This window comes from Buteo buteo, chromosome 7 (assembly GCF_964188355.1).
Source record: "Buteo buteo chromosome 7, bButBut1.hap1.1, whole genome shotgun sequence".
Lineage (NCBI taxonomy): Eukaryota > Metazoa > Chordata > Aves > Accipitriformes > Accipitridae > Buteo > Buteo buteo.
In genome coordinates this window covers 15,041,999-15,056,394 of record NC_134177.1, presented here as the reverse complement: position 1 = coordinate 15,056,394, position 14,396 = coordinate 15,041,999, and the positions used below count along the sequence as shown (strand labels likewise).

At 35.6% G+C, this 14,396-nt stretch overlaps 1 protein-coding gene across 3 annotated transcripts in view; it reads left to right on the top strand.

Annotated features, from left to right (window-relative positions):
• The window catches only part of ATP13A3 (ATPase 13A3), a 61,128-nt gene that overhangs the window by 30,224 nt on the left and 16,508 nt on the right, over window positions 1–14,396 (top strand). For 2 of the 3 annotated variants that reach the window (XM_075031658.1, XM_075031656.1), the window contains exons 8-21: window positions 1,120–1,189; window positions 2,065–2,199; window positions 3,002–3,074; window positions 3,827–3,958; window positions 4,989–5,168; window positions 7,392–7,549; window positions 8,213–8,401; window positions 9,327–9,388; window positions 9,971–10,121; window positions 10,586–10,702; window positions 11,744–11,761; window positions 11,853–12,006; window positions 12,093–12,213; window positions 13,436–13,560. In XM_075031658.1, coding sequence (XP_074887759.1) covers window positions 1,120–1,189; window positions 2,065–2,199; window positions 3,002–3,074; window positions 3,827–3,958; window positions 4,989–5,168; window positions 7,392–7,549; window positions 8,213–8,401; window positions 9,327–9,388; window positions 9,971–10,121; window positions 10,586–10,702; window positions 11,744–11,761; window positions 11,853–12,006; window positions 12,093–12,213; window positions 13,436–13,560 — 1,685 coding nt within the window. The remainder of the gene's footprint in view (window positions 1–1,119; window positions 1,190–2,064; window positions 2,200–3,001; window positions 3,075–3,826; window positions 3,959–4,988; window positions 5,169–7,391; window positions 7,550–8,212; window positions 8,402–9,326; window positions 9,389–9,970; window positions 10,122–10,585; window positions 10,703–11,743; window positions 11,762–11,852; window positions 12,007–12,092; window positions 12,214–13,435; window positions 13,561–14,396) is intronic. The other variant, XM_075031657.1, reaches the window with a different exon arrangement.

Below are 14,396 nucleotides of genomic sequence, written 5' to 3'. Positions count from 1 at the left end.
GAAGCAGCAAACCTGGCCTAAACTGTAACTAATTTCTTATTTTGGGAAGATCAGGCTGAAAATTCCCAGGTCTCAGGACTTTGGCTTTCATTTTAAAAGCTTAGTATCACAGATGTGTCCCATAGCTTGCATGGATCTGTCTCTGGTTTGTCTGGGGCTAAACGTATTCCCCACTTTTTCTTTTAATTCTGGTTGACAAGAAATAACTGGGGGGAAAAAAAATAATTTTTTAACATGCTATTTTAGACTAATGGTGTAAATATGCCTGTCAAGGGACACAGCTGAAGTATGTAGGTAGAGAAGAACTTAGTCTAGAAAAAACCTTTAAAATATAACTTTAATGGTACATTGTTCAGGGATTTCTTCGTTCTTAAATGTGAAGAGCAAGCTGGAATATATATTGTGAAAATGTGGATATGTGCTTAATTATTAGCGTTTAACTTTATTGATGCACTACCCAAACTATTCTAGTTTGGGTTCTGTTGCATTCCTGGCTGTTTTTTTGCAAATGAGATGTTCTTAGAGTTAAAATAAGGAAGCACCTGCTTGTTCATAGTTCCATTTTCTGTCAATTTGTGTCTCTTCCTACGGTAAAAGCCTTTTTCTTAAGACCATCCTTTAAGGGCTTCTTCATGTCAATGTAATTTAACCAGCTCAGATCCCATCAGTGCTTAGTTTCTTGCCTTTCCTTTCATGATTTGCCTTTCTTCATGCTAAGAATAAAACCAAGACAGAGACCCATGAAGACAGTGTCTTACTGCAGGCTAGGAGTTAACACTTGTTTGAGCTTAAGTTGATGAGAACCCCATATTGGCTTTCAGAATGACTTGTTTAATAACAAGGACCTATACACAGTTTAAAGGGAAATCTGATTATAAAAGAACCTAAAAATTAAGTTACAGTTTAAATTGAAGTATTAAATAATTATCTTTGTATTGGAACATCTTGCTGGGTAAATGTTTTTTGATTAACAGCTTTTGAAACAGTATGATAAATAAAAGGGGCCACAGATTAAGTAATATTTTATACGTTCTCATATTAATGGAATTACTTTGAAGTGAGTAAGATTTCTAATAAAAATTTTAACTGTCTTTTGATATTTTTACTTTTCTAATGCAGAAAAGCATTCTATGGAGTAAATGAAATTGCTGTGAAAGTGCCTTCCATTTTTAAGCTTCTGATTAAGGAGGTAAGATCTTTTCTTTAACAAATTGAAAAAAAAAAAAGTATATCATTAAAAGTTACTTTAAGTACAATGATTATCGGACTGGTCTTCAAATAATAACGTAAACCAGAAACCTTCCCCCAGAGCCCAGCACTGTAAAGCAAAATGATATGGACCTTTATTTTTGAGCTCTCCAAACTTAAGAGGCCTTAGCTGTAAGCTCTTCAGAGTTCACAACCTGGTGTCTTAGCAAGGGTGTTAGAAAATGTGTCAGAATTCTTTGAGAGGATGTTCATCTTACTTATTTCTTGTTAATTTCAAACATAAAATGACTGATTGTGTTTTCCATTATCAGACCAGGGATTATACATTACAACATATGCATCAAATCAAATGTGTTCTTGCATATACTTTTGTTGGATTTGTTCAATTTTCCTTGTATCAGGTGGATTTGAATAATTGAGTTGTTATCCATGTGCTATAATAATGCATGACAGAAACTTTTGAACAAAGGAACTCTCCAACCTGAACTATAACAGAGTAAGAACTTGAGGTGTCAGTGCATTTATTAATAAGAAATGGATAATAACATCCAAATTAATTTAAGAATTGTAACTTAAGGTGCATCAGATGTTCCTATCATTTTGCTTTGAGGTATAGGGGGAAAATGCACACAGACTTAAATGTATTCGTGTATTATTTTAGTGAGAACTGTGCTTTTGAGGGGTTGAGGAAGTGGTGAAAAAGAGGGATTGGTTTGGCAAAACAGACAAAAATCATGTATAAAGAACAGAAAGGTATATCTCCTCCATGGAGGAGGAGGAGGATGATTCTGACTCTTCTGACAGAGAATGTGTGTGACCTTTTGGTGTAACTTTAATGTTCTGTCACTCTTCTAGGTTCTCAACCCTTTTTACATTTTTCAGTTGTTCAGTGTGATATTGTGGATCACTGATGAATATCACTACTATGCATTAGCAATTGTGATCATGTCTGTAATATCCATTGTTAGCTCACTCTACACCATTAGAAAGGTAAGTTCAAAGAAAAAAGATACATCTTTTCAGCTTTTTACTGATTGGTTTATTTTGATGTGAAATTGCCTACAAATCTTTAAGAATTTTTCAGAGGTATACAGGTAGAATATTGCTATGGGTTTTCCCTCTCTGAGCTGAAAGAATTTGGATTTACAGTTCCCTTCGAGACCCTTCTCTGTTGACTTTCCATGCTGTTGAATCAGTAGGTTGACCTCAGATAACAGAAACACTACCTCACTTAAATAAAACCTGGACACAGGTTTATGTACCAAGTTTTATTGACTGTAGTGATTCCATTGTTTCTTTCTGTTTGAAAAAGTCCAATGGAATTGAGCACCAGCCAAACGTGTGGATTGTTAAATTGGCAATGCATTTTTCTCTGTAGACTTAGCTGTAGCTGATTCAAATCAAAGTAGTAGTTATCCTTAAATTGCAATCTCTGAATTCAGACCAGAAACAACCCCCTGTGCCCCCACCTTACCTTAATCCAAGTTCATACAACTACTGCAGTTTTTACTTACGTATGTTAATGACCAAACATTTTTATAACATTTTGTGTGGCGTGTGTATTTGCTTCCAGAATGCAATTAAAAGTAGGAACCTGTACAGGTTGATGCACTCTAGCTTTATTTGCCCATACGTTTCCTAAACTATGTTCAAGAGAATGTTTTGAGTAACATTTTGTTGTAAAAGAATGTTAGTAAAGAATCTCATCACTTCTACTTGTAGAGATAGAGCATGCATTTAGAAGAAGACAACCTGTGCTTTTAAATAATGAACTGTTTTCTCCCCTTTGCAGCAATATGTTATGTTACATGACATGGTAGCAGCTCACAGCATTGTCAGGGTTTCTGTCTGCAGAGGAAACCAAGGTAAATTTCACAGGGGGTTTGGAAGGTTGAGTTTAAATTGTTCATTAAGTGTGAGTATAAAGTTGGTGTGCATCTGTTCTTTCTGTGATCACCTTGAAATTCCATTTCTTTGCAAAAGAAATGCTTCCATTTCTTTGCAAAATTGCATGGGAAAAAGAAGTTGCAAAGTGGAATTTAGATAGGATAATAATCTGTTCACAATTACCCTTCTAGACGGTGTTTTTAGCGAGTATCAGTTTTTTTCCTAGATTTTGTGCTTGTCTTATTCCTGTTTCTCATTATCTACTACTCCACATATGTAACTGTCATTGTAGTTTCTTTTTTGGCTTCCAGACATGCATGTGTTGGGTTTCCATTACAATTTATTACCCAGCAGGGGCTGCAAATTGATTTCTGGATTTTTGCTCATTTTGATACCACAGTAGCTGAATTTCGTTAGGTTTTGCAAGACATGCATTTGTGTTGGACTTGTGTCTTTATACTGAAGTTATACTGTAGTTAATTGTTAATAGCTTTTGTACAAGCTTGACTCCTTTCATTTGTTACGATAAACTATATCCATGTGTTCTGGAGTATAATCTGTGATGGAATTGGGTTTCTCAGTGGCTTTTCAAAAACTTTTCATAATGCCATTAATAAAATAGAGTATAAGCTTAATTGTCACCATCTGGACCTTGGCCGTGAGGATCTTTTATCAGGTTTTGTAGATGGTGGCTCTTTTCAGGTAAACTTGTTTGTGTTTTAATATTCAGAAATAGAAGAAATCCTTTCCACCGACCTTGTGCCTGGAGATATCATGTTGATTCCATCTAATGGGACAATTATGCCTTGTGATGCAGTACTTCTCAGTGGTACTTGCATTGTAAATGAAAGTATGTTAACAGGTAAAGTAAACTTGATACCATTTTGTGTGGCTAAACCTATTAGGTTATACCTGTGTGCATGCTTAACTTGCAATATGTTCTAGCAGAAGTGGATATGTTTATTTTGCTTGAAATGTGTATGTTCTTGCAATTATATATGCTCCTAAGTACTTAGGTACTTGTGTTCTGGTTATCTGCAACAGCTACCTGGTACTGCTTGGCAACTCCAAAAATGAGTGATGTTTTTTTGTTGAAAAGCTTTCTTCTTGATAGTTTGTCTTCCTGCCTCTTGACTTTGTGTTCTCAGTGCAGATTGAGTTCTGCAGTGTGTTTCTTCAGAAAATTTTTGCCCAAACTTTTTAGCTGCTTCCAAGAATGAAGGTAGTAAGTAGAATGTTCTGCTGTATTTAAAAACAGAAATTATCTCCAGTTGTGCCTGCATACTCTGAAACCAGGGACCTGATGTATTTGAAGGACAGCTTCAGTGAGTAGGATGGATTTTTTGTTATTCCTAGCATAATCTGTCCAAACTGGCAGCGTTTAGAATATTGTAGTTCAGAGATTGTGTGTTTTATCATGTTCAATTCTTTGAATATACTTGAGACCCTTGCTGCTGCTAGCAACTGATAAAAATTGATTGCAATCCTAGCTTGAGTGTACTTGGTCACCAAAGGAGCTGAGAATAAATTTCTTGAGCTCCTAGTTTTTCTGAGTAAAGATGGGGTGATGCTTTGGATCAGGAGAAAGAAGCTTGTCCTGTTTTCTTTCAATGAACTGTATTTCAATGAACACCTATCTGATTTGAAGTAAGAGGCACAAAAGCTGTATCGCTGAATAACAAATAGAGTTAAATAGGATTTGGATAAGGAATCTGATGAGCTGAGGCTGACGGGTGAGAGACTACCTAATAACGTGCTGAAAGGAAGATGACTTCTTCTATAAGTCTGCTTCTGTGCTGATGAAGTGAGATTATATTGTTCTACTTGAAGTCGTGAAGGAAAAAATGTCTATTCTTATTTGATCTTGCTTAGCGACTCTTTTTCCATTTAAGGTGAAAGTGTTCCTGTCACAAAGATTAATCTACCAAATCCTTCAGAATATCCGAAAGCAATGGGAGACGAAATATACAGTCCAGAGGTGCATAAACGGCATACTTTGTTCTGTGGAACCAATGTCATTCAAACCCGTTTTTATACTGGAGAATTGGTCAAAGCTCTAGTACTGAGAACAGGTATTGATTGTTGAGTTTATCACTTGTTAATGTACTACTTGCTTTTGTAGGTGTATGTCAACTGATACTTTGGAGTATTGTATTGAATGTTGCTGAGCTTGGATTAACGTGTATACCTGAAATAATTTGATAAATGTCGTACAACAATAATAGAGCTAGATGATGGCCTGGAAAGTATCAGTTGGCAAGCAAGAAAGTGAATGAGTCTTTAGCATCAATTTAAAACTTACCTGAATGCATTTTCAGGTATTTTAGATTTCTTTTATGGTGTGTTGGTTCAACTACATATGCCTCTTTGAAAAGGTTTGTCATACCGTTGGATTGGTTGGGTAACAGGGAACAGCTTATTTTGGTGGAGTCCTTGGCAATGTCAGATGTTTTTCTTTGCCCATAGTTTTGTCAAAGCACATAACATTTGCTTAAAAAAACGTGTTTGACCCAGCCCTTTCTACAGAAGTGTTTATTCATACTAATATTTTAAAGGTTTGGTTTTAGATAACACAGATGTTCTATTAAAAACTGTTGCACAGACTAACGTAGTTGTGGGATTCTGCTTTACAAAGATGATCTGAAGAAAACCACCACAAAATAAATAAATGTAAGCTATAATCCAAGCTACAATAGTATTGAATAGAATAAATTTGACTACATTGACTAGAATACTATTTAAAGCAAGTTTTCCAACAAGTAACTTCAACCTAATTAGCCTCTTCTTTCTCTGGTGTCTTCTCTTCACCTTCTGTTAGTCTGGTTTAGCTGTAAATGCTCTGATTTTTTTTAAGTTCATTAATGTCTTTCTGGAGGCTTTTATTAGTCTGTTTTTCAAAGAAAAATATTTCCTTTCCCTGGAACACATCTTCCCTTTAATAATATCCATCTCAACTTCTTTTGTTTCTTAAATAAGAAATTTTATGTGCCCAGCCTGATGTGTATATACAGATAGGTGGTCCAAAACAGCAACAGAAATGAACTGCTGAAGGCTTACTTCTATTCTGTGGGAAGGATAATGTTGTTTTTTTAAAGCCTGAAACATGGTCTGGAACTCTTACAAGGAGAATTGTAATTGCTTCCAACACACTGAGCCTTACTGCCCCGACATGTGAAGTCATTTTTTAAATCTTCTCTTTGCCCATGACAGGTCATCCTATGTTGTTAACAGGATGAATTTAGCTCTGTGGACCTTGTTCAAGATTTTACATATGGACAAGTACACTTTTCCTGCTATGACTATATATAGAGAGAGGAGCAAAGGGATATAAAATCTTCTCTGTTCTCCTGTCTGGTTTACAGGGATGGCTTTTAGGCAAGTAGGGAATTTCCCACTCCACAGCACTGGACAGATGTCACAGCGCTTGTAGCTTTTCACTCCTAAGATGTCTGATAGTAAGAATGAAAGTAATTCTTACCTAGTAAGATACAAGTAAAAATCCCTTTCTCTGAGGGAGGGGGATGCCACAAAATTGAAGACGCTAGAAAATTTAGTCCTTAAAAGAATTTTAGGAGGGCAGAACTCCATATGGTTGTGTGCGAAGACATGTAGTCTTAATCTTGTCTTAAATCAGGTTATAAGATTGATCTGCTGGGACTGTACTCACAGTACTCTTCAGAGTTAAGCCTTTAACATGACATGTTTGATTATACAGCTGAAATATACATAAAATACCAATCAACTAAATGTATTCTTTTTATTTGTTCCTGAAACTCAGTTCATGGATATATTAGTGTGTATGTCAAAATGCGATCAAGAGGTGGGTTTATCCAAAAGACTCTGTGCACCACAGTTTTTTCTCAATCTTTCTTTCTGGCTGTCAGGGAGGCTTACAGAGATTTGCCTTTTAAGTACTTAAGGTTGGACTCTATGAATAACTTCATTTTCTTTTTGCAAGGACTGGCTTAATTAGACAACTAATAAATATACCCACTAGCTCTGCACCGTGGGGGACAAAATGCAGTACAACAATTTCTTCCAGGTCAAACCTGCTGCTGTAGGAGAGGGGTTCATTTGCATCAGCTGCATGTCCTTGCCATAGGAGAGAAGCACTTAGTATGATGTGCACATACATATTTGAAGCACCTTAATTACAGTATTGCAAAACATCTGTTACTGTATACTGAGAAACAGTCTTAATGAAATGAGTAGCTTAAGAGTGTCATTGGGGTTTTTAATACATTTGAATAGCTTTGCTCTTGTCTGTGCTTTTAATAACTTCTTTTTATTTCTAGGCTTTAGTACTGCTAAAGGACAGCTTGTTCGTTCCATACTATATCCAAAGCCAACTGATTTTAAACTCTACAGAGATGCCTATTTGTTTCTCCTGTCTCTGGTAGTGGTGGCGGGCATTGGGTTTCTTTACACAGTTGTCAATAGCATCTTAAATGAGGTATGTTTTAATTTCTGGTCCAGAACTGCCTTATTTTAGAAGAGGGTTGATCATTATTTCCAACACACTTCAGATGATGAGAAACAATTCGATTTTAAGTGAAAATTTCTTTGCTTCAGTTTGTATCAATGGAACGAGAGAGTGAAGCTTACTGAGAACAAAATTCAGCAGAGAAGCAGAATTTGGATATATTACAGTGAAATTTGAGTTTACCTCAATTTCTGTTGACCCAATTAGTAGACTTTATTATATGTAAGATTACTGTCTGACTGATATCCAGTTGGAAGAAAAAGGACACAGCACAGCTAAAGCATGCTGCAGGCGAAAAAATCCTTACCAAGAAACTGATAACTGATAACCTGATAACTAATTTTTTTCTTTCAAAAAAATTTGCATTATTCAGTTACTGTTTTAAAGGAATATATTTGCAGGAGGAAAAAGTGAAAACTTGAAGTTACAGGTTGTGGATAATTTAGGAATGGATTATCATGGTTGCTGATGGTGGGTGAAGATTGTGCTAGGTTTCTGGGCAATCCAGAACATGCTGTACTGGGGAAAACAATGTGTGGATTTTGCTTTTGGTAACAGCAATGTGATGTTTCAGTGGGATAGTGCATCTTTAAGTGGTGAGTTCTTGTTTGTTAACTCCGACCTTTATTGCAGGTTCCGGCTCATACCATCATCATAGAGTCTCTTGACATTATCACTATCACAGTGCCTCCAGCGCTCCCTGCTGCCATGACTGCTGGCATTGTTTATGCACAAAGAAGGCTGAAAAAAATTGGCATTTTCTGCATCAGCCCACAAAGGATAAATATTTGTGGCCAGCTGAATCTTGTGTGTTTTGATAAGGTTAGGTGAATTTTGAAACTTTGTGTTGCCACCTGGAGAGGCATTGTATTTTAAATGGGAATTTGTATAGACTAGCAACTACAGGAAAATTCATCACTTTCATATAAGTTAGATCATTTTTGTGCTGTTAGCTTCCAGGTATTCGGTATTTACCACCTGTTAAAGTCGCTTAATTTAGTCTGCTATAAAAAGTTGTTATATTCCAGAGCTGCTTTCTTATCCCAAGTCCTAACTTACTACTGGCACCCCAGAAATGTGAGAGTTGGGGTCTATTAAGAGTTTTATTTAGTACACAGACTTCTGGAAAATTGAAGTGTGAGGTCAGACTTGTTTCTCATTTTAATTTATTTCAATGAAAAGCCAAATCAGCATATTTTGTTATTATTCCTTAACAGAAACATGAGTGAAAGACAGTAATGCCACTAGCCAGAATCCTTTGCTTTTAGCTAATTCTTAGATAAAATTTATTTTCCTCCTTAGATTTTTATCTAAAATCTTAATTACCCACACTAAATTTATTATTTCCCTTGTAAATATATTCCAGTTACTGTTTTAACTATGTAAGAAAGTAGCACTAAGTGTTTAGTACCTATTTTCTGTTGCCCTCATCCCCTGAGTATAGAGATGTTGAGCTATCATCTTTGGATTTTAAGGGTCTGTTTTGTTTGCCCTGTCTCCAAGGAGGGGCATGATTGCTTTGAATGGTTTTTAAAGTTATTTTACAGGGTTGGAACTTAGTTACTAGCAAAAAGTAAGGGAGATACTGTATTTCCTGTCCCGAAGTCTTGATTTTTAAGTGAAAACAAAATAAAACATATTGTTCAAGTGTAATTTGGTTAATTAGCTGTTAATTTTTGCTTTACCTGAGGGTAACTTCTTTCTGAAAGCTTTTTCTTCTTGCCTTGCCCCTTGGTTTATTTTGCAGACTGGCACACTTACTGAGGATGGTTTGGATCTTTGGGGAATTCAGCGGGTGGAAAATGCTCGGTAAGGATAAGCTCAGAGCTGATAGCAAATACGATACTTTGTTGTGCTTTAACAGCTTCAGCAGAATAGAACAGAAAATTCAATGTGAGCTCATACATGTTTGCATTTCTGTAATGAGCTGTAAGAATGCAACTGAAAATACAGTTTAGGTGTAGTGAAAGTTATAACCATCTTATGAGGCTGAGGTGGCATTTAATGTGTTAAAGTCTGAGACTCTTTAGGTTCATACTGCAGAAATGATGCAGTTAAAGAATAGCATGTTTCCTTAATCCTGTCCTCCTAAGTGACTTCTTGGGCTGCTTAAAATGAATTAGCTTAGCTAATTTTGTTAAGTACAAAGTGATAAGAGACCTCTGTATGAGGAATGAAAGTAGACAGTGAATTAACACAGTTTTTGAAGGAGACAGAAGTTGTAACTGCTTCTGAAGATTTCAGCCCAGAGTCTTAATCTGTTTTCTGTGATGTGTGAAAATACAAGAGACTTGTGCAGTCAATTTTCTTCTGTTAATCTAAACAAACCTTTTGAATTGGCTCATAATAAATAATTATAGTGCTAAGTATATTATTACTTCATTGTTTTAGTTTCCTTTTGCCGGAAGAGAGGGCTTGCAGTGAGAGCTTGCTGAAGTCTGAGTTTGTTGCTTGCATGGCAACTTGTCATTCCCTTACAAAAATTGAAGGGGTACTTTCTGGGGATCCGCTTGATTTGAAGATGTTTGAAGCAATAGGATGGGTAAGTGTCTGCTTGTTTCAAGAGAAGCAACTTTTTTAAGATTAGTAATCTGAAATTTCCTACACTGTTACATACAAGATAAGCCATTATATGCTGTTTCAAGCTGCAGCTGTAAAGTGGTGGGCTTTAGACAATGCCTCTGTGTCAAAGAAAGTCTTAATAAGAAAATGTTCCTAAAATGTGTTCTGTGCAACAATTCATAGAACTGAAAGAATCTGAAGAGATAATTTCCTGCTTTCTGATGTGTGTGGCAAAGTTTCAATGCATATTATAAACATGTAAAATAACTAAGTGGATCTTAAATTAACTGCTAAATTAAGACACTTAATTCTCACAGGAAATTTTATTTAGAAAGATCATTGCACCTTGGGCTGACTTCCAAGCCTGTTTTTTTCCCTGAAAATTACATTACGAGAATATCAAAGATAATGAATGTATAAATTAGTTGATTATTTTTAATACAGATTTTAGAAGAAGCAACTGAAGAGGAAACAGCCCTTCATAATCGAATCATGCCGACAGTGGTTCGACCTTCAAAACAACTTTTCCCAGAATCCAAACAAGCAACAAATCAAGAAATGGTATAAAAATTCAAAACAATTCTTTGAGTTAAAGTAATCCTTCATGTTAAACAAATACATTTTATCGCATGCTATGGTTCAGGCTGATATAATTCAAACAGGATCAAAACTGTGTGGTTTTTGATGACAAAGATAGAGAAGACATGTTTGAACTGTTGTTGAAGGTAGTGGTTCAGTGTATGCCACTTTCAAGGTGAGCAGACTGATTATTACCCTTACGGACTGGTTATAAAGTGCTGCAATGCTTTTTGAGTTTACACATTTTAATATTGGTATCATTACCAAATTCGTATGGTGCTAATGAAGTGCTTAGGTGTGTTCACCTTGCAGTTTCAGTTAAAACAATTTTTTGTTAATGTCACTGTGCGGCACTGAATTCTTGCCGCCATCATACCTTCGAGATGTATGCTTTAAGTGCCAAGTTAAAAATAAAATGTACATGGCAGATTTAATTTTTTTTTTCTATCTGCATTTTGAAGTGTTCTTGAATACTTCAGGAGGGGAAATTTTAAGCATGTGACTGTATATCCAGATTATCACAGAGCAGGCTAGTGGGAGGGTACAACAAGTTGGTTCCTCTCTGAGTCTTATTCTGTGGTAGATAGAAGCGTCTTTTTTTTGTGTTCAGAACTCTGTACAGGCACAGCATTAAACTGTGCAGTAGTTGATGTGAACATTCTTGAAACTTATTACATGATTTTTTGGAGATATATGTAATAATCATGGCCTCATTCTGAAATACCATAGTACTTTAATCATTTACATAGGCTAAACGGACAGGCTGGACTGTGAAAGGTCTTGCAGATTCTAATCAAGAAATCAGGCTCTGAAGTTCTGTTATGTCTCACTTAAAGGATTTTAAACAGATGTAGTATATTCATATTCAGCTTTTATGAAATCCATTGCAAATATATGTGACTTTACATTGAGAGTGCTGTGTAGATTAATTTACTGATTTATGTTGAAATAGTTTGTAGCTGAAAAAATACTTAAAAATTAATATTTACAGTAAATGTATTTTTTCTTTTTTTTTTTTTTTAGGAGTTGTTTGAGCTTTCGGTAAGTATGCTTTTTCGATTAAACATGTACCTCTTTTCTTAGAATGTATGTGGATGTAACCCTTTTCTTCCTTCCTTCCTGTATGACACAGACCAGTTATGAGATTGGAATTGTGCGTCAGTTTCCATTTTCTTCAGTTTTGCAACGTATGTGTGTAATAGCTAGAGTTCTAGGGGAGAAGAGAATGGACGCTTACATGAAAGGTGCCCCTGAAGTGATTGCCAGCTTGTGTAAGCAGGAAACAGGTAAAGGAACAAACTATTTTTATTTCTTGTGTAGCTGAGCTGGGGCATGAATAATTTTAATAACTCTAAACTTGACCTTTTTAAAGTTCCTGTTGACTTTGAGCGTGTCCTGGAAGAATACACGAAGCAGGGCTTCCGAGTTATTGCTCTTGCTCACAGAAAACTGGAGTCTAAACTTACGTGGCACAAAGTCCAGACTATTAATAGGTAAGAGTGACTTCACTTTTTAATAAGTAACAGGCTTTAAAAGCTGTATGCTTTGGATTAATTATATAATGTTTATTCTTGTTTAAATCAATGACTACTCACCTTTAGCTTTCTTCTGTCTTGACATATGTAGTTCTGTGCATTCTTTATTTGTACCCTGGACAATACATAGAAACTTAAGATAAGGAAGTTTTTCTGCAGTAATGTGAATTCTGAGGAACATCTTTAAGTTTGAAATGAACTGTAATACTAATTTTTTGTGGTGTTTAATTTTTGTTAACGTGGCAGAAAACCTCATTTGATTTCTGTTACTTGAACATACTTATGTCATCTGTGTTTATTAAAGATAATAGCATGTAGTAGAAACCCTCCTGTGCATGTTTGATTGAGTTTGTTCATCTGCTATAGGCAGCATGTCCATTTTCTCATTGCAAAGTGTGTCAGAAAGGCTTGGAAGGTATAAACATTTCTTCCTTCAAAGAGTAGTATTTCCTGTTAATTATTTTTCAGCTGGTCCTAGTTTTGTGGATAATGCTGTCTTTTCCATAGTGTTTGAAAGTGTAGCATCACTATGAAAATGCCAGCTTTGACTCTGTTCTTTTGTATCAGCTCTGTGTCCAAGATGAACTTTTTGCAAAGCAGTACAAAGCAGAGAAATGGCTTTTCCAATTTGGGGTGTGAAAATCTATGTAGCAGTAAAATACCCAAGACCTGTAAATACACTGACTTTCATGTAAACCAAAGTTAATTGGTTGCTCTACTTAATTAGCTAATGTCTATTAATCTTACTAGCCTTGGTAACATAATTTGGTAGCTTGTATGTTAAGGTTCAGCTAATTTGGAAATTAGAGATATGCATTGTAAACAAATCTTAAAATTTGGCTGTGAATGCAGTTAGCTTCAGAGCATTTTTTCTAGCAGTAACCTTTTTGAGGATGTAATCTCTTTTAGAAAGAGTTCTTGTGAAAGAAACTAAAAATTGTGCTTGAGAGGAAACACTGTTTTCTCAATACTCTTTTTCAACTATAAAACAAGGGGAATAAGTATAAATGATTGTGAATAATGATATCTCTCAGGTCACTTTATGAAGTAAATACTTCACTTTTCATGGTTATAAATAAACATTTCCCTTTACTTTGATAAACAGAAAACCAGGCTCTTTAAGCTACACCTAATAATTGTAATTCTTCTAATGTTCTCTTCCTTGCCTCCTTTTCTATAGAGATGCTATTGAAAGCAACATGGATTTTATGGGGTTAATTATCATGCAAAACAAGCTGAAGCAAGAAACCCCTGCTGTACTTGAAGATTTGCATAAAGCCAACATTCGCACCGTCATGGTTACAGGTTAGCATGTAAACATTCATACTCAAAAGACAAAAATCCATCTCTTTTTTGGTCTTATTTTAATTATAGTGTATGAAGTCAAATTTTAGTGTCAATAGGCTGGGATTACACTGTATTTATAGCAAGAGGGAAGTTTAGAAACTATTGTGAGACTATTCAGACACCAGTCTGTTTCTTTTTGGATGACAGTTGCTTTGCTAAGTCAGAGATCATAAACCAGTATAGGGATTAATTCTACTTCGTAGCTTCTTCTTCCTAGCTTCATGCACAAGTTACTTTCTACTGAATTGAAGGATGAAAAACCTTAGAGGTCTTCCAAATCAGACTAGGTGAAAGTCCTGTTCTAGTCTTATGACTGACCCTGCTTTGAGCGGGAGGTTGGACTAGATGACGTCCTAAGGGTCCCTACCATTTTGAATTATATTATGATAAGTCACTTTGTATTGGGTGTTTTTTTGTAAGAATGACTTCTGTCCCCATAAGCGGGACAGGTGTCTGTGCTCAGTGTTTTCCATGCAATATGTGTGTTTGCTTTTTAAATCGTAGGTATTGCAATGTTGGAATAATGTTTTGATGTGAACATGAGTTGTATTGCTAGCATATGTTCTTTGACTGTGTTTAAAAAGTGGTATTTTAAATGGGTGTGTGTTTTCTGCTTGTTTTTCAATGTATACTAAAATTTGGTCAATAAGAGATCTTTATGGCTGAAAGAAGCATACAAAGTTTCTAGTGATGTTAGTGCAGGGGAGGAGTTTAACGGGCTAGGCTTCTGGAATTTTGTCTGTAGGCTTGGTTTGTCCTAAGGTTGTCACTAGTATATTGGGCAGTCCTCTTCC